A 21,527-nucleotide genomic window follows, 5' to 3' on the forward strand; every position below is an offset into this window, starting at 1 on the left:
CCAAAGCAAATATTTATCTCTTCATCTAGTATCCTATCTTTTATCTATAAAGTATTGTCTTTTTAGTCCTGGTGTTAGCAGAAAGCCCATAAAGTAGCAATATATTTGTTTTCACTTGGATTAAATAAACCAATTTTATATTCCTTCCTTTCGCTTCTAACAATCTTAATCTTTAGTTCATATTCAAATATTATTATAGGATTTGATTCATCTTCATTTTTTTTTCTCCCATTGCACAGAGTTCAAGCCTCTTTTGGAAATCCAGTAAGGAAAAAAAAATATCCAGGTCATTCTCTTGATTTGTCATCTGTATTTTCCTTTTAAATGTTTAAAACCTCAGCCAGCTTCTTTAGAAGATCCAGGGAAACGTCTTTTTCTAAGTCATTCTCTTGGCCTGTCAGCTCTAAATCCACTTTCAATACCATTTTTATCTCAGTCACTGTTTCCTTTGTATTTGCAGCAGTCATTGGCTCTGCTTTTGCAGAGCTGTATCCAGTTCCCCATACCTCCCCTGAAAATCCAGGGAAGGTCCAAAATAAGGAGCACACTATAGCTGGAAGACAGCATTACTAATAAAAAGAGTGGTGCCCATCTGAAGCATTTGGAAGCTGCCAAGTTTAATGAAAATAGCAATAGCACTTAGACCAGGGGTCAGCAACCCAGGCTCTGGAGCTGCATGTCATCTCTTTCATCCCTCTGCTGCGGCTCCCTGTTGCTGGTCGGCTCCACAATTTATGCAGTTTTCATAAAGGACAGGTAGAGGAAAAAGGAAGTCATGCTAGGAGACTAGGGCGGGGGAATCGGACTTCCGGTCAGCTGCAGAATTGAACAGGGACTTCTGGTTAGGACCTTTGTGGCTCTTTGAGGGTTTAAGGTTGCCGACTCCTGACTTAGACTTATGTAGCAATAGCAATAGCACTTAGACTTATATACTGCTTCACAGTGCTTTACTGTGTCAGCCCATTGCCTCCAACAATCTGGATCTTCATTTTACCAACCTCAGAAGGATGGAAGGCTGAGTCAACTTTAAGCTGGTGAGAATCAAAATGCCGAACTGCTGGCAGCCATCAGTCAGGATAATTAGCCTGCAGTACTAACACTCTAAACACTGCTCTTCTGGAAGTGAAAACACTTCTGGGTGGGCAAGAATATGATTTACACTGCAATCTTCAAATGCTGTGAGATTTTAAACAGTAGATCGGGACAACTCACCACAGCCAACTCATCACAGCCAACTTAACATGGCCAACTTGCTGCAAGACAACTTGCCATGGCCTACTTGTCATATGACGACTTGCTGCTGGACCAGGGGCGAAATCCAGCAGGTTCTGGAGAACTGGTAGCGGAAATTTTGAGTAATTTGGAGAACCAGCAAATACCACCTCTGGCTGGACCCAGAGTGGGGTGGGGATGGAGATTTTGCAATATACTTTCCCCAGGGGTGGAATAGGAATGGGGATTTTGCAGCATCATTCCCCTGGAGTGGGGTGGGAATGGAGATTTTGCAATATCCTTCCCCTGCCATGCCCACCATGCCACACATCATGCCAGTAGTAAAAAACTTTGGATTTTCAATGGTTAAACAAAATCACGACTAATTTAGTATGGTCTGCTAAAGATACTTGTGCTGTAAATGTAAGGATTGGTTGCAAAGCTGTTTTTTCCCCCCCAACTATTGTAACTTCAGATAGTTGCTACACAGGGCAGTTAGTAAGCAAGGGCTAGCTGTATGTCATAATTCTTTTAAATGTCACATAATTTAGTTTCATTGAGTGACTCCAGGTTTTAGCATTAAGCAACCAACAAGACAGAAAATCTCTTCACTTAAGGGACATAAAAGGTAAAGGTTCCCCTTGCACATATGTGTTAGTCGTTCCCGACTCAAGGGGGCGGTGCTCATCTCCATTTCAAAGCCGAAGAGCCAACATTGTCCAAAAACGTCTCTGTGGTCATGTAGCCGGCATGACCAAACGCTAAAGGCGCACGGAACACTGTCACCTTCTCACCAAAGGCGGTCCCTATTTTTCTACTTGCATTTTTTATGTACTTCCGAACTGCTAGGTTGGCAGAAGCTGGGACAAGTAACGGAAGCTCACCCCGTTACACAGCACTAGGGATTCGAACCGCTGAACTGCCAACCTTTCGATCAACAAGCTCAGTGTCTTAGCCCCTGAGCCCCTGCGTCCTACTAAGGGATATACTTGTCCACAATAATGCCATTTTCAGTATGTAAAATAAATATATTTGTCCTGCAAAGGTTATTACGTAAGACGTATAACAACGCACAAGCTGAAAGTTAATCAGCCAAGCAGTATATTCATCCGCTTTAGCGGGTAACCTAGAAAAGCCAAAACTGATGTTTATGTATTATGTTAGACCAGGACTCTTGATTTCTTAAGCTACCGTAAGAACCACCAGTTATTTTTTCACTTTGTTAACACTGCACAAACAACCCAGAAAGAACAGTTCTGCATTACGCCTGGACTTAAGAGGGTGACTTCACATTGATGTATGAGAACTGACGTGTTTACAAATACTTAATCCCTTAATCCAGAGTTCGAACCTAATGCAGAATTATCCTTCCCAGGTAATTTCCCTACTGAAAAGGGACAAGTAAGCAGCTTGTTCATTCATGCTGTGGATTTCCAGCTTAACATGAAATCCAGGCATCATATTACAGTTAACCGCAAAAGAATCAGGCCAGGCAACTGGGAATGAGCATAATTTGGCCATCGCTTGAAAAACAGCTAAACAGCTAAGAATGCTGCAGCTTTGATGATTCTTTTCTTTCCTACTTAATTCCTGCCCAGTAATAGAAGAGATGGAAATTAAGACTGGTGAATAAAATCAAGTACTGGGCTCCAGAGACAAAGATGAATGCACTGTAGAAATGAAAAAGATGGATACCAGATTGATCTCTAATCATCCGAACGTGTTCAGGAGCTCCAACTCAACATTTGCGAGCATTTTGCTCTCTGCTGAAATGGTAATTGTTTCCATCTCAATCTCCTATTACTGAGATAATAGCAGCCTTGGATTTCTTTCGTTCTCATAAAAATAAGATTACTTCTATTGCCCTTTTTGAATGTCCTTGTGAGGTCCTCTCTCAGATTTTTTCCATTAATAAAAAGACAACCTGTATTTCCGCCAGTACGAATTAGAAATCTTTCGCCTAAATTGGCTAAGCACAGGGAGATATCACTGACATCTTTCTGTCAAGGTAATAGTGGGAAATGGTTTGTTTTCTTGCCAACCGGAGAAACATTCAAAATAGGTGCAGAAATTTTGCCGTAGGTGCAGAATTCATACCACCCTTCCATAACCTTAGGGGACTGGAGGCTAAAACATATCATTTACAGTTGTAGGCACTGGGCATGGCTAGTCTAGTGAGGAGAAGGACCAGGGGATATGATAGCTGTATTCCAATATTTGAGGGGCTGCCACAGAGAGGAAGGGGTCAAGCTATTTTCCAAGGCACCTGAAGGCCAGACAAGGAATAATGGATGGAAACCAAACAAGGAGAGATTCAACCTGGAAATAAGGAGAAATTTTCTGACAGTAAGAACAATCAACCAATGGAACAGAAGTTGCCTTCGGAAGTTGTGGGAGCTTCATCACTGGAGGCTTTCAAGAAGAGACTGGACTGCCATCTGTCAGAAATGATATAGGGTCTCCTGATTGAGCAGGGGGTTGGACTAGATGACCTACAAGGTCCCTTCCAATTCTGGTCATGATAGCAGGAAACCCTACTAATGCATTAGTACTAATAATACTAATGATATTGATATTTAACACATGATTATCCTCTACCTTCAGGGTAGAGCAAAATTATTACTAAATTATATTCTTTGATATGATAGATGGGGGGAAATTATTCAATGTATTACTAAAATGGGAATCCACATTAAATACATTACTTTTAATGGAAATAAAACTGAAGAACAATTGGACGTTGCTCCATGCTCTACTTTTGGAATGGGACAACTCTCCATGGCCAACTCACCATGGCCAACTCGCCGCAGGATAACTCCACAGGGCCAACTCACTGCAAGGACAACTTGCCACAGGCAGTTGGTGGGAGAGCTGGATGGGCAGGTGAGCGAGCGGGTGGGCAGAGCGCATCAGGCTGGGGGGTGGGAGGCAGTGGCTGCCAGGGTTTCCCATTTTCACACCCGTCCCTCCAAGCCTGGCATAGCAGGGGCAGCAGCAGTTCCGAGCCTGGTGCGGTGGTGACGATGGCTCTGACGATGGCTCTGCATTCTGCACTCTGCCCACCCACTTGTCTGCCTGCCCAGTTATTCCTCTGGCTGCCTGCAGCAACTTGTCACTGTGGCCTGAGTTGGTCACATGGAGTTGTCTTGCGGCAAGTTGGCAGAGGTGAATTCACATAGTGAACTGGCGGCCAAGGTGAGTTGTCCTACACCCTTCTATTTTTTGAAGAATACATCTCAACACACCATTGTTGGAAGAAATATCTACCTGGTTCAGTTCCAAGCTGGGAGAAAGACATCAGAAACATGGAGGCTGATTGGAAAAATGGTTTAATGATGAAGCAGAACCACATGGGTTCTGGGTAGCTGACCACATGGAGTTGAGAGTGAAAGGTTTTTATACCTTTTCTTGGGTTCAGAAAGCTTCCTGTTCCTGTGAAAGAACATGTATTCTATTGGCTGTTGTCAGACTCCTGTGGGGCCATGCAGGGGTTATGCAGGGGTCATAGCTGGTTCTATAGACAAAGTACAAATCCTACGTGTCGGAGCTAAGTTTGGTTGAAGTTTGGTCTGCTTTGAGATGATTCAATGAAAAAACTTGTGTTCTGAAAGGATGTTGGGCAATTCCTATTGTGGCTTAATCACATCATCCTGGAGCTAAAAGTCTTTTGTTGTGTAGATAGGCTGGCCCAGTCTTTCTTAATGGGCACAAAATATGTGCTGGGGGCTATTTAGACTGAGTCTGCTTCCTGCTTCTAAAAAAAAACATGTTTCTGCATTTCTCATTTAGGAAAATATTCTGCCTTTTTAATATTCTTCAAAATATTTCATTCTTCTAGAAGGGGGGATGGTTCCCACACCATTAAAAGGCCCCTAGCATAATTCAGAAATACTCTGGGTGAGCCACTTTCCGTTGCCCATAGGAGTGTCTTTCTTAAAACCTATTTGAATTGTGGTAATACAGCTCACAAATCTCATTCATCTTAGGGCATAAATAAAGGAATAATCAGGATTTACTATCAGGGTGCTTCTCATTGAATTCCTCATTAAGAGAAACAGCTCCAGAAATAGACTACACAAAGTTAAACAGCATGCTGGAAACCACACACACTCCTTATTAGTGTCACATATCACAGTCTTAGTCTGATGCAAGGGGAACTTCAAAGAAGAAGAAGAAAATCCATTATCTTCCTGCCCCCACATAATTGTAGCTCTGCAGCACAGCAAGCATTTATATACCCATGAAAGTGAATCTGCCTAATTAATTGGAGAACAAAAACCCAGCACCACACATTGTGTTACATCATGTTTGTAGCGGGTCAATTTCCCTGTTAGATTATTTATACAAAATCTCACTTTGAATTAGCTGGTGTTTCTCATTAAAAGGCTCCCCCATGCAAGTTCACCTAACTTAAAGACACTTCTTATTCCAGCTTCAGGTAATGTAAATAAACACTTGTGAATTCCGGTTTTCTAAACATTCCAGATGAATTCAGGATTAAATCCCGCTGAATTCAACAAAGTGCATTTCTCAGTACACATATCGAAAAATAGCAGCCATGGTAGCTCTTGGTCCAGCCATCTTATTTATTTATTTATTTTATTTTATTTATTTGTCACAACAGTATATATAAGTATAAGCATGAAATAACTATACGAATTGGATACAATCAAAGGGAACATTAGGACAGGAATGGTAGGCACGCTGGTGCTCTTATGCACGCCCCTTACAGACCTCTTAGGAATGGGGTGAGGTCAATAGTAGATAGTCTTATGGGAAGATTCCCTTACAAATAGATCAAAACAATATCTTGGTTGAATTTGCCTAGGTTATCTTAAACTTACATTTTAACTATGACATATAAAGACATAGCAATTGTGGATTGTGTCTTTAATGCGGGTTCATTTTAAGTGTTATGAATTCCTAGTCCACATTATTTATTTTGTTAATTTATTATTTTTATTAAAATATTTGTAAATAAAATATGTGTAAAAATATTATTTTTACAAATAATTCAAGGAGGTGAACCTTCCTCCTCCTATTTTCCCACAACAACAACCCTGTGAGGTAGGTTGGCTGATAGAGGGGGGGAAGGGGGAAAGAGAGAGACAGAGATAGAGAGAGAGAGAGAGACAGAGAGAGAGAGACAGAGAGAGTGAGTCACCCAGTGGCTTTCATGGCTAGGGAGGAACTTGAACTCACGTTCTCCTGCTTTCTAGCCTGGTGTCTTAACCACTAAACCAAACTGGCATTATGATTCAATAATAGCATACAAGTCCCAGAAAGCGGGTTTTAAGGATCCAAGTTAACTATATTATGCAGTTCCAGCATATAAACCATTTGTCCACACAACAAATAGGAAACTTTAAAACCCCAGGCCTGGTCAACCAGGTCACCGTGCTGTTGCCAAGTGATTCTAAAATGTTACATGACAATATAGATGCTATTTAATTGATACGTGTATATTCACTGCATTTTTTTCAGAGGTTCGCCAACTTTTTAAAAAGGAAACAAGATACAAGGAAAGATGCAATATTACGCTAGCGCCCTGGACTAGTTTGTCACCCCAAGTATCAGTGCCACACTATATATCCGTGATGGCAAACCTATGGCACTCATGGCACAGGTGGCATGTGAAGTCGTATCAGTGGGCACACAAGCATTGCCCTAGCTCAGCTCCAGTGTGCATGCATGCGCCAGCCAGCTGATTTTTGGGCCCACCAGAAGTCGAGAAATGGGCCATTTACGGCCTCCAGAGGGCCTCCGGAAGGGTGGGGAAGGCCATTTTCGCCCTTCCCAGGCTCCTAGGAAGCCTCTGGAGCCTGGGGAGGGTGAAAAACAGACCTACTGGGCCCACAATGCCATTGCGTTTCAAAAGCAGGGGGACCACGGGGAGGGTCGTGTGCGCATGCATGGGGGCGGGGCACATTGAATTATGGGTGTGGCCACACGCATGCACAATCCCCCTACGCTCCCCCCACTTTTGGCACGCGATGACAAAATGGTTAGCCATCACTGCTATATATCGTATGGCCCAGAGCTCTTGGGTTGCCCTTCATAAAACAGCTGTAATGCTGAACAATGTTTTACCTCACAATAGCAAACAATAGCAAACCTGGATTAGGGAACAAAATGGTAGGGATGTGGAACATAACAAAACATTCAACCAGCTAGCCCTTTAATCTGCAACAAGGTTATATAAATGCAAAACTACATGGCGTGGTTGCATTTTTTTTTTCTCACTGCAAATTGTACCTACAGTATTTATTTATTTTTCTGAAGCTGTCTTGGCATTTTGCTTTAACAACCCAAAGCAAAGCAAGGATGGTAATTTCAAAGCACTCACCTTCTCCAAAGAAGTCCGCTGCATGTGGTTAGAGCTGTTGTTCCTGCAAAGGCTACCATCATAAGCCTGCGCCGGCTTTGGGAATAACGAGCGGTACCAAAATGGCGCCTGGAAGTGACGGCCAAGGCCGCCAAAGTAGGGAGGAGACGGAATCGCAACATTCTGGGAAAGGAAATAAAGAAAAGCATAAGAACGAAAGCATCAAAACAGCTTAGGTTTTGAGACCACTTCTGGATTTTTATCTTTTTTCTTTGCTTTGAAAAAGATAAAACTGAAGTTTTGCTTTTAGGCGTCGATGATTAGATTTGTTATGACTGTAGGTTGCCCTCAACTTAATGGAGCCCAAAATTTCTGCTGCTAAGCAAGATAGTTGAGTTTTCTTCTGATTTACGACCTTCTCTGCCACAGTTGTTAAGCGAATCGCTGCAGTTGTTAAGTGAATCATGCGGTCGTTAAGAAAATCTGGCTTCCCTCACTGATTTTGCTTGTCGGAAAATGGCTGGGAAGGTTACAAATGGTGTAAACGCGGGACAGTGCAAATGTCAACCCTGAAGTTGGCCAGACTGTGGCCATTTTCTTTTTGATAGTTTTCTCTAGGGAGGTATCTCTTCTCATTGCTTCAGGGCTGACACAACCTGGAGCAAAGGGGCCGTGTGTGTGTGTGTGTGTGTGTGTGTGTGTGTGTGTGTGTAGAGATAGCTGGGATGTTGTAGCCAAAATAAAATTCTTTCCCCTGGGAATCAAGGACACTGGTGCAGGTATTTGAAAGGTGGAGACTGAGGTCACCTAGCAACTGGACTGTTTGCTGATTGGACAATGTGACTGAGAATCTGGGGGGAAGTGACCAAGTTTTAGTTTTAATTGGTTGTAAAACTGGCGGGAACTTAGAGTCGCTTTTCCACCAGGAATGTGCCAATTTGATATGTCCCAATAAAATGTTCTTTGGGGAATTTGCCTACCTCGGAGTTCTTATTGAATGGGATGTATTACTTGGAACCTTGACAGCAAATGTCATAAATACATGCCAGTTGCCAAGCATCCGAATTTTGATCACGTGACCACCATGGGGAATGCTGCAAGGGTCATAAGTGTGAAAAAGTGGTCATAAGTAACTTTTTTTCAGTGCTTCGAACAGTCACTAAACGAATGATTGTACGTCAAGGGCTACCTGTGAGTATTTTTATTGTTATTACTAGATACATATATTTTACATTTTTAAAGGTTTAAGTTTAAACTTAGAGTAAGTAGTTATTTCGAATAGGATTTTAGTATTTTTTTGGGGATTGTGTAGTTTGCATACTGTGTATATGATACTTTTGCTTCAATGCAAAGTAACGGGTTATTTTATTATATATTTGTATCTGTGATGAAGAAAATGGGAAGTCACTGTTTTTCTATCCTTTTATCCTTTTTTCCCCTTGTCTCTTTTTAACTTTCCCCTCCCTTTTAATCTTGGCTGTTGCTGCTGTTGTTTTGTACTTTATTTTTCCTCTGAAACTTCAAAAAATTGGTTAAAAAGGAAGAGCAGCATCAGTTTTGAACTGTGCAGATCCAGGGGCCTTTGAAGAAACTAAAAGGCTGCAGTGTTCACCTCCTTTTCAATCTTCTAGCAAAACAAAACACAAAAAAAAAATCAACACCACCAGCTAGCTTGTTAAGCTTCACAATTTACCTCTGAACCTCCTTAACTCTGGCAGAATTTCTACTCTAATTCAGGGATAATCATCTTGTAGGCAGCCAAGCAAGTTGAACTCCATATCATAGAAATTATCATCAAACCGAGATTTCAAGTCATAGTCAGTCTGAGACTGGTGTCTTCGATATAAATTTCAGCTGCTGGGGAGTGGCAGAAATGTAGACAAAGGCAGCACCAATTTGGAGACTAGTCCAAAAGATGACAAGCCAAGAAGAAAAGGAACCAGGAGATACTCCAAGCAGGCCACTGGGAGACAGTTGGAAAGTCAGATTCCTAGCGTTGCAGGAGTGAAATCCAGCAGGTTCTGACAGGTTCTGGAGAACCGGTAGTGGAAATTTTGAGTACTTTGGAGAATATCACCTCTGGCTGGCCCCAGAATGGGGTGGGAATGAGGATTTTGCAATATCCTTCCCCTGGAGTGGGGTGGAATATAGAGATTTTGCAGTATCCTTCCCCTGCCATGCCCACCAAACCACACCCACAGAACCGGTAGTAAAAAAATTTGGATTTCACCACTGTAGCGTTGGTTGCACAAAATTCCATTTTGGGTCTAGGGCTGATAAGCTTAAAAGGGAAGACTATGCATCACCTCAGTCTGCTGTCTAGAATGCTTTGGTTTGATTCCTGGCAACCCAAAATGTAGCCTGATGCTTTCTAGATCTCCTAGATTACACATCTAGTCAGTCCCAGCCAGAATATCCAGAGAATATTGCTCTCTCATAGTTTGGTCACCACATTATAAAAAAATACGTTGAGACTTTGGAAAAAGTACAAAGAAGAACAATTAAGATGATTAAAGGCCTGGAGACAAAAAAAAAACATATGAAGAACGGTTGCAGGATTTGGGATTGGCTGGTCTAGATTAAAGAAGGACTATATGATAGCAGTATTCCAGTATTTGAGAGGTTGCTACAAAGAGGAGGGGGTCAATTTATTTCCCAAAGCACCAGAGGGCAGGACAAGAAACAATGGATGGAAACAAATCAAGGAGAGAAGCAACCTGGAATTGAGGAATACCTGGACTCAGTATTAAAAAAAATGAAGACTATTAGGAGAACCCCTTTCCTTTTCCTTCCTCTCCCCGTGTTGTCTGGTCATTTGCTGAAAATCTGAACGATGAGAAGTTGCCCATCATGCCACTGAATATGAAACCCACTCTAAACTGCAATGCAAAATAGCAGCATGTTAGCTCTTTTCAAAACCAGGTAATTTTCTTAATAATGGGAAACCAGGCTCCAGTCACTGCAATGGGGAAAAAAATAATCTATAAACAACCCGAGGGCACTAAACTTCTATCCCAAACACTCATGATCTGTTCTGCTGGCATATCTCTGGGTAATTCCACTAGATCAGGAAGAATGAGGTCATGGAAAAATCTATGGGTGGCAGGGTGTTAGCGTTGCCTCAGAATAACAGATTTTGAAATGTTTGGAGGTCTTCTAGTTCAGGGGTCTCCAACCTTGGTCCCTTTAAGACTTGTGGATTTCAACTCCCAGAGTTCCTCAGCCAGCTTTGCTGGCTGAGAGACTTTGGGAGTTGATGTCCACAAGTCTTAAAGGGACCAAGATTGGAGACCCCTGCTCTAGAGAGGGCAAAAATAGTAACGTTGCCTAACATTCTGTAGAGTATTCATTAGCAATTAAGATGTTCTTTTAATAAAAGATCACATTTCCTATTTAAAAAAAATCCGGTTTATTGGCCAGATTATTATAGAAAAAAAAGTGGAAAGCTGGCTACTGAACTAAATATTATCTAAACATGAACTCTTTAAAATGGAAACGTCATCTCTAAACAAACAACCATCTATCTCCGAGGTACCCCTGGGAATTTCAAAAATGGAAACAATTCATATAAAGATGACTTCAATTTGCAAATGGTTTGAGGCTGTTTGTTCTGTCTTGCTTTTTAGGTGCTTGCTCTTCAAGAACACAGCTTCCAAGATAATGTATGCCATTGTTTTATAGAGAAACCTATGAAATAATTTTAATGATTTGTGTCATGAAACCTCCTTCTACAGGAACCAAGAGGTTCTGCCATCATTTCCAAGACAAAATAAATCCATCAATCCAACTTCAACACGAACATAACTATGGTTAGATCAGAAAGTAATACATAATCACTTTTTCCAATTCCCCCCTTTATAATTAACGCAATAGGAACAACCGGGCTAAGATTAGAATTAATATTAGATTATTATTTAGCTAATGCGGGCTGATTAAAGTAAATTGAGGCTTCCAAAATTCTTCCATCGTTGTCCCAGCTTATTTGTCAACCTAAGCATGAGTTACAATGGTTAGCTTTGGTATCAATGTGCTGTTATACTACAGTTAAAGACGAAATAGGGAAAGGAATTACCCCAAGAAGGATGGGGAGGGAGAATACAAGGCTAAAAGGAATTCTCAAATTGTTATTTAATGCTGAGTTGAACACAGCATGTATCGTATTTTTCGGAGTATAAGACGCACCTTTTCCCCCCGAAAAAGAGGGTGAAAATCTGGGTGCGTCTTATACTCTGAATGTAGCCCCACCCAGCTTCTCAAATGGAGGTTTCAGAGGCTGAAAAAAGCTTCAGAAACAAAGCTTCAGAAAAGAAGCCCCCAAACAGAGCTTCAGAAAAAAAGCCCCCAAACAGAGCTTCAGGGGCTTTTTTTCTGAAGCTATTTTGGAGGCTTTCAGAGGCAGAAAAAAGTTTTTTCTGAAACGGACCTTCAGAAGTTTCAGAGGCAGGAAAAAGTTTTTTCTGAAACGGACCTTCAGAAGTTTCAGAGGCAGGAAAAAAAAGCAAAAAAAAAAAAAAGCAAGGCACAGAGCTCACAACCATGGAACCTATTGCTAAAATTCACCTCTGGGAAGGAGCCGATTGGGGTATTCCGGGAGGCCAATTCAAATGCTAATCAGCTTTTTTCTTATTTTCCTCCCCAAAAATTAAGGAGCGCCTTATACTCCGAAAAATATGGTATATTTAAAATATTCATTAAGTTCCTGGTGGAAATCTAAAAAAAGAAAAGAAAAAAAATGCCAAAATTTTTATTTCTTCCTTCTTCCAGGATATAAAGCATTTCCTCCTAAAAGGCTAAGATAATAACTGGTTCATGGCCATCCAAGGAATGTCCATGGTTGAGGATGAATATGAATAAGGCTACAGGCCTTATAAATATAGAGGAACAGGGCTATATAATTAAAATGGGAGGGCGTATTAATTTTTAAAATAAAACATTTAAGTAGACAACTCTAAATGACAGCAAAGAGACAGAAAGCTCTTTTTTGCAGTGATCTAATAGTCTTCCAGATGTCTGTATCACTTCTCTCAATAGTCTCAATAATTGGAGTCTCCCTGGATCTAGCTAATAGATGATTTACTTTCTATGTATAATTAAACAAATCTGTCTGAATGTCTTAATACAAATCAGAGAGTTCAATCATAGCCTGCTGTCCCTAGTCAGTCAACAGAAAATCAAAGAAGCAATAAAAAAAAAAGACCACGACCAACTAAAATTGAAATTCATACCAGCTGGATGCACACACCATGCAAATCCATGCTTTCTTTAACCATGGGCTACTGAATATAAACCACTTGAGATAAACCAAACAAACCATAGTCGGCTCAGGTTTAGCATGCCGCATGACCTGAATATAAACACATGGACGAAGTAGTTACAATAGTTAGAACAGCGGTAGTCAGCCTGGTCCCTACTGCCCATTAGTGGGCGTTCTAGCTTTCATGGTGGGCGGTAGGGGTTTTGTCCGATACTGAAGCACTTTCCTTTTTTTTAATTTAATTGACTTTTTCAATTAAACATTTAAAAATGTTCAAAAAACATTTTCATTAGGTTTTCATAAAATTCCCCGTGACAATTTAAATTTCTGAAAATATACTATTTGTATCACCTGCGTATAAGTTTAGTTCACGTTATGTAAGTGACACTAAATGGCGCTATAGTGTGACTGCAAACAAAAGAGCCTCGTCCCAGAATAGCTCACGCATCTCGCCCTCACACCACCCAGCTGTAACAGACAAGCAGAGCTGGTAGCCGGCGCTCCCCCCAAACCCAATCCACAATGCGCGAGAGGCATGCACAGATGATGATACACGGCACATTACTGTGGAACCGGTGGGCAGTTAGAAAATTTTACTACTAACAGAGATAACAAAAGTGGGCAGTAGGTATAAAAAGGTTGACTACCCCGAATTAGAAGAAGGGGAAATTGTGGAACACAGGTAGCCCTCGACTTACAACTGTTCATTTAGTGACCGTTCAGTTATAACGGCACTCAAAAAAATGATTTATGATCGTTTTCCGCACTTACAACCATCTCCATGGTCACGTGATCAAAATTCAGATGCTTGGCGACTGTTCATATTTATGACGGCTGGAATGTCCTGGGGTCATGTGATGTCGTTTTGCAACTTTCTGACAAGCCAAATCAATGGGGAAGCCAGATTCACTTAACAACTGTGTTGCTAACTTAACAACTACAGTCATTCACTTAACAACCGTGGCAAGAAAGGTCGTAAAACGGGGCAAAACTCACTCAACAAATGTCTCACTTCGCAACAGAAATTCTGGGCTCAATTTATGGTCACGAGTTAAGGATTACCTGCATAGTGAAGTGAAAAATATACTCACAATGCAAATATCTGAGATGCAAAAAAAGCTGTACCGTTCAAAGACTTAACGCTGGGCAAAACTTCCAAAATTGTTGAAGGGAAATAGATCATAAAATAAGAGAGCAGGGAATGGAGAAAGTTAATAGAATCAGCTTTCAACATCTATTTCTCTCATTCCATCTCCACAAACTTTCCTGGCTTTCATGACTAAAGGGAATTTTTTTCAGGGCCCCTAAAAACAAATCTATATATGGAATGATGCTCATGATAGATTAAAAACAAAATTTTAAAAGTGTTCTTTTGCAGGAAAGAAGGCACACGTTTCTGAAGCATGGATTAGGTCAGTCGATCATGAACTATTTTTAAAAGCAGTTTCACTCAAAACATTTTATTCGTAGGCAGCATTTTTTTCCATAAGCCTCCACTGCTGTCCAATTTTCACTGCTTCATCAGAGACCCAACAATACATCACGCATTTCTGGCCTCTTCAGAACAGCTACTTGGCAAGCGGTGCTGCACTTTGTGAGATTATTTCCTAAGACTTCCGATAATATTGAAGTCCATATTGGTTTTGAAGTCAACCCTGACAAACTATGTGGATGCGAGCATGAACAAAGAAGAGCATCAGCTGTTCAGAGTGTGTCAAGATTTTAATTGGACAGTTAGAGAGTCAGTTTTGTGGCATTACCAACCTCGGAAAATGTTTTGTTGTGTAACAGTTGTCACCACTTATTAAGAAAGCCCTGGATATGAAAGATTGCAATTTATTTGCCTGATATCGATTCCTGATTTCTCAATTATGGCTAAGTCAGTTGCGGTGTTACATCTGAAGTTCCTGGACAGTTAATTCAGGGGTGAAATCCAACAGGTTCTGTTGTGTCTTGCCCGCTCTCACAGCAGCCGGGGCCTTCTTATCTGCTCCCGAACACGGAGGAATGTATGCCTCCCGGCCCCAGTCCTGGCTCCATGCCCAGACAAGCTGAAGAGGAGGGGGCACCTCCCGGTCCCAGCCCTGGCTCCATGCCCAAGCAGGCTGCAGAGGAGGGAGCACCCCCCAGCCCCAGCCCTGGCTCCATGCCCAGGCAAACGGAGCAGCTAGACCCCTCCCCCTCCTCCACAGCATGTGAGCCTGAGGAAAGTTTATTTCCAACAGCTGCTGATTGGAGTGACCCTCGCATCAGAAGACTGCATAGGCGGAGGCAACAGAAGGAAGGGAGGGGCAGGCCTTAATGAGTGCTGAGTCATGGAGCCACACCCCATGGCCTATATAAAGGATCTGCTTTCTGGCAGTCTCTGAGTCAGGCAAAGTCGAACTTATCTTGCTGAAGTCACTTTCTGGTCTCCTGCCTGCTCTGAGGACTTTGCTAGGACTTTGGGCAGAGCTGCAGAGGCAAGCCTGATTCAGATTTCCCTGACCCGGCTGTCAGCGGAGGAGTGGGACACGACAGGTTCTGGCAGGTTCTGGTGAACTGGTAGCAGAAATTTTGAACAGTTCGGACAACCAGTAGTGGAAATTTTGAATAGTTCAGAGAACCGGCAAATACCACCTTTGGCTAGCCCCAAAGTGGGGTGGGAATGGAGATTTTGCAATATCTTTCTCTCAGGAATGGGGTGGGAATGGAGTTTTTGCAATATCCTTCCCCCAGAAGTGTGGAGGGAATGAGGATTTTGCAGTATCCTTCCCCTGGAGTGGGGTGGGAATGGAGATTTTGCAGTATCCTTCCCCTGCCATGTCAACCAAGCCACACCACACCCACCAAGCCACGCCCACAGAACTGGTAGTAAAAAAATTTGGATTTCACCACTGAGTTAATTGCAAGTCAAATCTTCCACAAGAATATATTCTGGTTATCAAATTATGAAGGCCCAGCAATAGTAAAACTACTCAAAGCAGGCCAGAGGAAAATCTATCAATCCTAGCAGAAAGCAGCTTACTAATGAAAAAGGCAAGAAGAAAAGCGGGGGAAGAAAGTCAGTGTTTGTGAACTGATGCTGCTGAATTTATGTGCATTAGCAAACCGGCAAACTCTAAATGTAGACGACACCCACAAGAAAAGGCAGCACTATCTATTGCTAAAGAGGCTGACAACAAAAGGGAACTCTTTCCCATTTAGTAGATGGGAAACAATGTTGTGTCACACTCCGTGCTTCTGCACTGCGGTTTCTACAAGTAACTTGACTGGTTCAGCCTCTCAGAACACAGTCAAAAATGTGGAAGGCGATCAAAGCAACTTCTGTGACACTTTTCTCTTACAGCACATGGGAAATACGGAAGTCCCTAACTCCCAGCAACAATTTCAAAGATCAAAAGCTGGTGCATATAGATGAGCTAACCAATGAGTTGTTTGCTGATGGAGAAAAGTAGAAAGAATGAGAGAAAACCTTTATAGTCAGCTTCCTAAGAATTATTCCATATGCAGAAAGCTTGGCGTCCCTTTTAGACGTAAAAGGAAAGTAGGCTAGGCACAGTTCATAGGAGCCATTGTTGGTCTCTGGTATTCAATCGTAGGCGAGGATGCCTTTTTCAACTCTTATTGCTTTGCTCCTTCAATATGCTCAGTAGAGCACTGTCTAGCTCAGGGGTGTCAAACTCAATTTTATTGAGGGCCGCATCAGGGTTGTGTCTGACCTCAGGGGCACCAATGAGCATAGCCAGGGTGGGTGTGGCCAGCTCAACGTCACTCATGTTGGGGGCGCCTGTGGAGGTCTGAGCACGCGGCCCTCCTGAGCTCCGCTTCCACTGGCAGAGGGCTGCAGAAGGCTGTCGCAGCCAAAAACGGAGCTCAGGAGGGCCACATGCAGCCCTCCCAAGCTCCATTTTTGCTGGCAGTGGCACTGCAGACTGGTCCTTCGCTGTTTCCAGGATGGCCCTGCGGGCCGGATCTAACCACCCCGCAGGCCATATCAGGCCCAAGGGGCTTTGAGTTTGACACCCCTGGTCTAGTTGGCGGTATCAACAGAAGCTTACCCCAACTGATTTTGTTGGAGGCACCTCATAGTTGCATAGCCTGATGATGTTCTGTGGGTCATACTTTTCTAATTCATGTATCCCTCACGAGTTGAGATCTCTGCAATTTCTTGCTTGCTCCAAGCTCACCTAGCTCCAAGCTCAGTTCAGGAAACAGAAAGTGAGACCTGCTGCCTCTGTTCTTCGAAACATTTGGAGCACCTGAGAATATAAACAAGAGACAAGCCACAGAGACCATGTTCCCATTCAAGCAAATTGGAACCGCCTCAAAGGTTGATTAGGGAAGGGGGAGAACAATGCTTTGCCTCACATCCAAACCAAATACAGGCTCCTGAAGGAATGAGGAAGACTCATTTTACTTTTCTTGCGGCTCCAAGTTTAAAAGTTTGCACTGGCTACCTGTGGCCTTCCGGGTGCGCTTCAAGGTTTTGGTAACCACCTTTAAAGCGCTCCATGGCATAGGGCCGGGTTACTTACGGGACCGCCTACTGCTACCGAATACCTCTCACCGACCCGTGCGCTCTCACAGAGAGGGACTCCTCAGGGTGCCGTCAGCTAGGCAGTGTCGTCTGGCGACACCCAGGGGAAGGGCCTTCTCTGTGGGGGCTCCCACCCTCTGGAACGAACTCCCCCCAGGACTCCGTCAACTTCCGGACCTCCAAACCTTCCGTCGCGAGCTTAAAACACATTTATTCATCCGCGCAGGACTGGATTAGATTTTAAATTTATATTGGTTTTTAATGGGTTTTATTATTTATACTGCTTTTTAATAATTCGGCCTTTTAGAATAAGTTTTTTAATTGTTATTTTAATTTGTATTTATATGTTTTTACTTGCCTGTGAACTGCCCTGAGTCCTTCGGGAGATAGGGCGGTATATAAATGTGATTAATAAATAAATAAATTAATAAATAAATAAAAGTAAGTCTCAAATTTATTCTATTCTTGGGGTAAACATTACAAATAATGCTTAAGACGGATTTCTGATTAAGACTGTTTTTGCTTAAGACCAAAGTGTGTTCAATTCTTGTTTTAATAAGACAGCAGGTACCACTCAAAAGCTGTAACTGATCTCTTAATCCTATGAACAACCTACAGTCTTATTTCTGTTTACCCATTAAATTTACCGTATTTTTCAGAGTATAAGACACATATTTTCCCCCCTAAAAGGGGGTGAAAATTTGGGTTCGTCTTATTCACTGAATGTAGTCCCACCCACCCACTGGCCCCCACCCTTTGGCCTCTGCCTCCCAGCAGTTTACCTCTTTGCAGCAAGAAGAAACAGCCCATTTCCGCTTCAGCACAGCCTAATTAGCACAAGTTGATTGGCCTCCCGACTCTCAGTTGTTTCAGGGCTGCAGGGATTGCCATTGCCTAGTGCTGCACGGGCCTCTGCTGCTTGCTGCAAGGAGGTAAATTGCTGGGAGCAGATTTTTGTTTTCTTGTGCTAATCAAGCTATGCTGAAAATGAAAATGAAAGTAAAGAAGGCTGTAATGAGGCAAAATTGCTGGGAGGCAGAGACAGATTTATTTTTCTTGTTTTCCTCACCAAAAAAAGTAGGTGCATCTTATAGTCTGGAGCGTCTTATACTCCAAGAAATACGGTAATGTAGCATCATTAAGCATAGAAATATTAATCTCTTATTAGATTCCTGACAAATGACAGATCATCTGATGCAAAAATCTTTCAACATAGGACAATTGTCGATAGAGAACTCCATTACCCTACTTGTGGTATAAATCTGAATTTGATTTCTGGAAGAAGATACCCATTGCAAATGGATAGTTTCTTTGACCAAACTCAGGCTAATGAGCTTATCATATTAATTCCAACCTAGTGGGGATTCCATTCACCTGAGAGCAGAAACTAAATTGGCTTACACTGAAAGGGAAAACTTCATCTCTTTCTATAGGGGCCCTTGCTACTGTCATAGGCCAGTGATGGTGAACCTTTTCAGCACCGAGTGCCCAAACTGGAACGTGCAAACTGGAACGTCCAAAGACCAGCTGGCCAGCATGCGCATGCCTGTTTTTTGGGCCTTTTGGGCAGGTTTCAGGCCATTTTTCGGGCCATCTTCAGGCCGCCTTCAAGCCATTTTCCGGCGCTCCGTGCCCACAAAAACCAGCACACCAGAAACCAGAAGTACTGCTGGTGATGGCATGCATGCCCACAAAGGGGGCTTTGCGTGCCACCTCTGGCACACGTGCCATAGGTTCACCATCACAGTCATAGGCAATATGCCAGTAGATCAGCTTTGTTAAGTCTCACATCTTTTTCATGTGCTGAATACCCACTGTCACAGAGAAGAGCCCAATGCCCAGGAGGACAAGAAAAGCAGCAATGGGTGGAAGTTCATTAAAGAGAGGTCCAATCTGGAACTAAGGAGAAATTTCCTGACAGTAAAAACTACTAATCAATGGAACAGCTTGCCTCCATGAGTTGGTGACTGCTCCATCACTGGAGGTCTTCAAGAAAAGATTGGAGAGCCAATTGTACATGATGGAATGAGGTCTTCTGCCTTGGGCAAGTGATTGGACTAGAAGACTTCCAGCCCTAAGATTCTATAATTCTTCTCATATAGACAATGTACACGGGAACCGTTCTGGGATTTGTTAACGGATTCTGAAAGCTTTGGGAGAGCAAAACTGGTATAGACCTATTGTCTAACCAGGGGTCTCCAACTTGGCAACTTTAAGACTTGTGGACTTCAACTCCCAGAGTTCCTCAGCCAGCTTTGCTGAAGTCTTTGCTTCAGCTTTGCTGAAGTCCACAAGTCTTAAAGTTTCCAAGGTTGGAGACCCCTGGTCTAGATTCAACCGTCTGAGGATTAAGCGGATGCCAAAATATTTGTTGTCTTCTCACCTCGGAGAATTCATCATCTCAGTCTGATTAATGTCTGTTATGGCTTTGAGAGGACACCTACCTATCCCAATAAATATCCATTTTGTGAAAGAACAAAATAAGTACCGAACTGTACCTAAAATGATAAACGATTGACCAGTTCTGGATTCTAGTGACAAATCTGGATATGATAATGAAAACGTTGCAGACGTCAAATAACAAGCACGTCTTAGATAGGGTCCATATTTCATTTTTTCTGCAGGTGACATAATTGCCAGGTGCAATTATCATCATACAAGACCGGTGCATGGAACAGTAACAAGGCAAATCATCGTATCATCGTAAAGTGCATTACCATCACTGCTGACTGTACAAATTGACTCTCCTGAAACTGAAATGTATTGGCTGCAGTCCACGGAACATTTCCCATGATTTATTTTTCCATTTTGGAAACAGGCCTTTCCCACTAGCAACAACGACAACAAAAATATCCTTCAGACAAAATAATGCTCAGATAGGGCCATCTTTGAAAACAGTTTTCCATTTCAAGTTTAATGTCCATTACAAAAGATAATTTATTTTGCATCTATCCCTGAAATCCTTTACAGATCCTTGTTTAGTGATCCCACTTGGGACCAACAACTCAGTCATTAAACAAAGTTGTCTCTAAGCGAACCCACAGATGTGCTTACAACTGCAATGGAGCCCAAAATTTCTGTTGCTGAGTGAGACATCTGTTAAGTGAATTTTGCCCCATTCTACAACATTTCTTGCCACGGTTGTTAAGTGAATCACTGTAGGTATTACGCTAGTAACACGGTTGTTAAGTGAATCCGGCTTCCCCATTGACTTTGCTTGTCAGAAGGTCGCCAAAGGTGATCGGATGACCCCGGTAAACTGTGACCGTCATAAATATGAACCAGTGGCCAAGCGTCTAAATTTTGATCACATGACTGTGGAGAAGCTGCGATGGTTTCAAGTGTGAAAAATTAAGTCACTTTTTTTCAGTGCAGTTGTAACTGCATATATGTAACAGCAGTTTTACATATATATCCCTCTTTTCCCTTTCTTTTTTTTCCAGTTTAGCCAAATGGTACAATACTACAATTCACATATATATATAAAACCAATTTTCCATTCCTTTTTTATATAATTCCACATTTTTTCCATAGATTTCATTATTCCAGTTATAAATCTTAATTTCCATACACTTTTACATGTATAACCCATTTCCTTCCCTCTTTTCCATTTCTTTTTTTCCAACTTAACCATAATATAATTTCAAATATTTTCCCTAAATTCCATTATTCGAGTTATAAATATGTATGTGTGTTTGAAAAAAATAAAAAAAACTTTTCTTAAAAACAAAAAGAACGATTGTAAGTCAAAGACTATGTGTATTATCTTTCCGCTTTCCAGCTCTCCGAAGGTCCTAAATGCAAGGATTAATTGTAAATTTACATTTTCATCACTTTTATATCCGCAAATAGTCACTAAAGGAAGATTACCTGCATTTCTGTGTGCCAAAAATGAATCAAGGTACCACTGCCAGTGCAATGAACTTGAATCTTTAAAAAAGGTTAATTCAAGATCATTATTTATTAGAAAGATTCCGCCCACAAATTCTGTTACAGTATTTAAAAAGCTACTAATACATGGAGCCTTTTAGCTCAAATACAATTAGATTATAAAGGAGTAAAACTGTAACAATAAGAGAAAAGAGTAAAATGCAGGTAGTCCTCGATTTACAACAGTTTGTTTAGTGATGGTTCAATGTTACAACAGCATAAGTGACTTACACTAATGACGCCTGCAGCATCCCCATGGTCAGGTGATCTACGTTCAGATGCTCGAC

General features: G+C 41.9%; 1 protein-coding gene across 1 annotated transcript in view; it reads right to left on the minus strand.

Annotated features, from left to right (window-relative positions):
• The window catches only part of MICU1 (mitochondrial calcium uptake 1), a 208,849-nt gene that overhangs the window by 172,803 nt on the left and 14,519 nt on the right, over positions 1-21,527 (minus strand). Inside the window, exon 2 of the mRNA XM_058187904.1 lies at positions 7,559-7,720. Coding sequence (XP_058043887.1) covers positions 7,559-7,719 — 161 coding nt within the window. The 5' untranslated portion in view covers position 7,720. The remainder of the gene's footprint in view (positions 1-7,558; positions 7,721-21,527) is intronic.

The sequence above is a fragment of the Ahaetulla prasina genome, chromosome 6, assembly GCF_028640845.1.
Source record: "Ahaetulla prasina isolate Xishuangbanna chromosome 6, ASM2864084v1, whole genome shotgun sequence".
NCBI classification, from domain to species: Eukaryota; Metazoa; Chordata; class Lepidosauria; order Squamata; family Colubridae; genus Ahaetulla; species Ahaetulla prasina.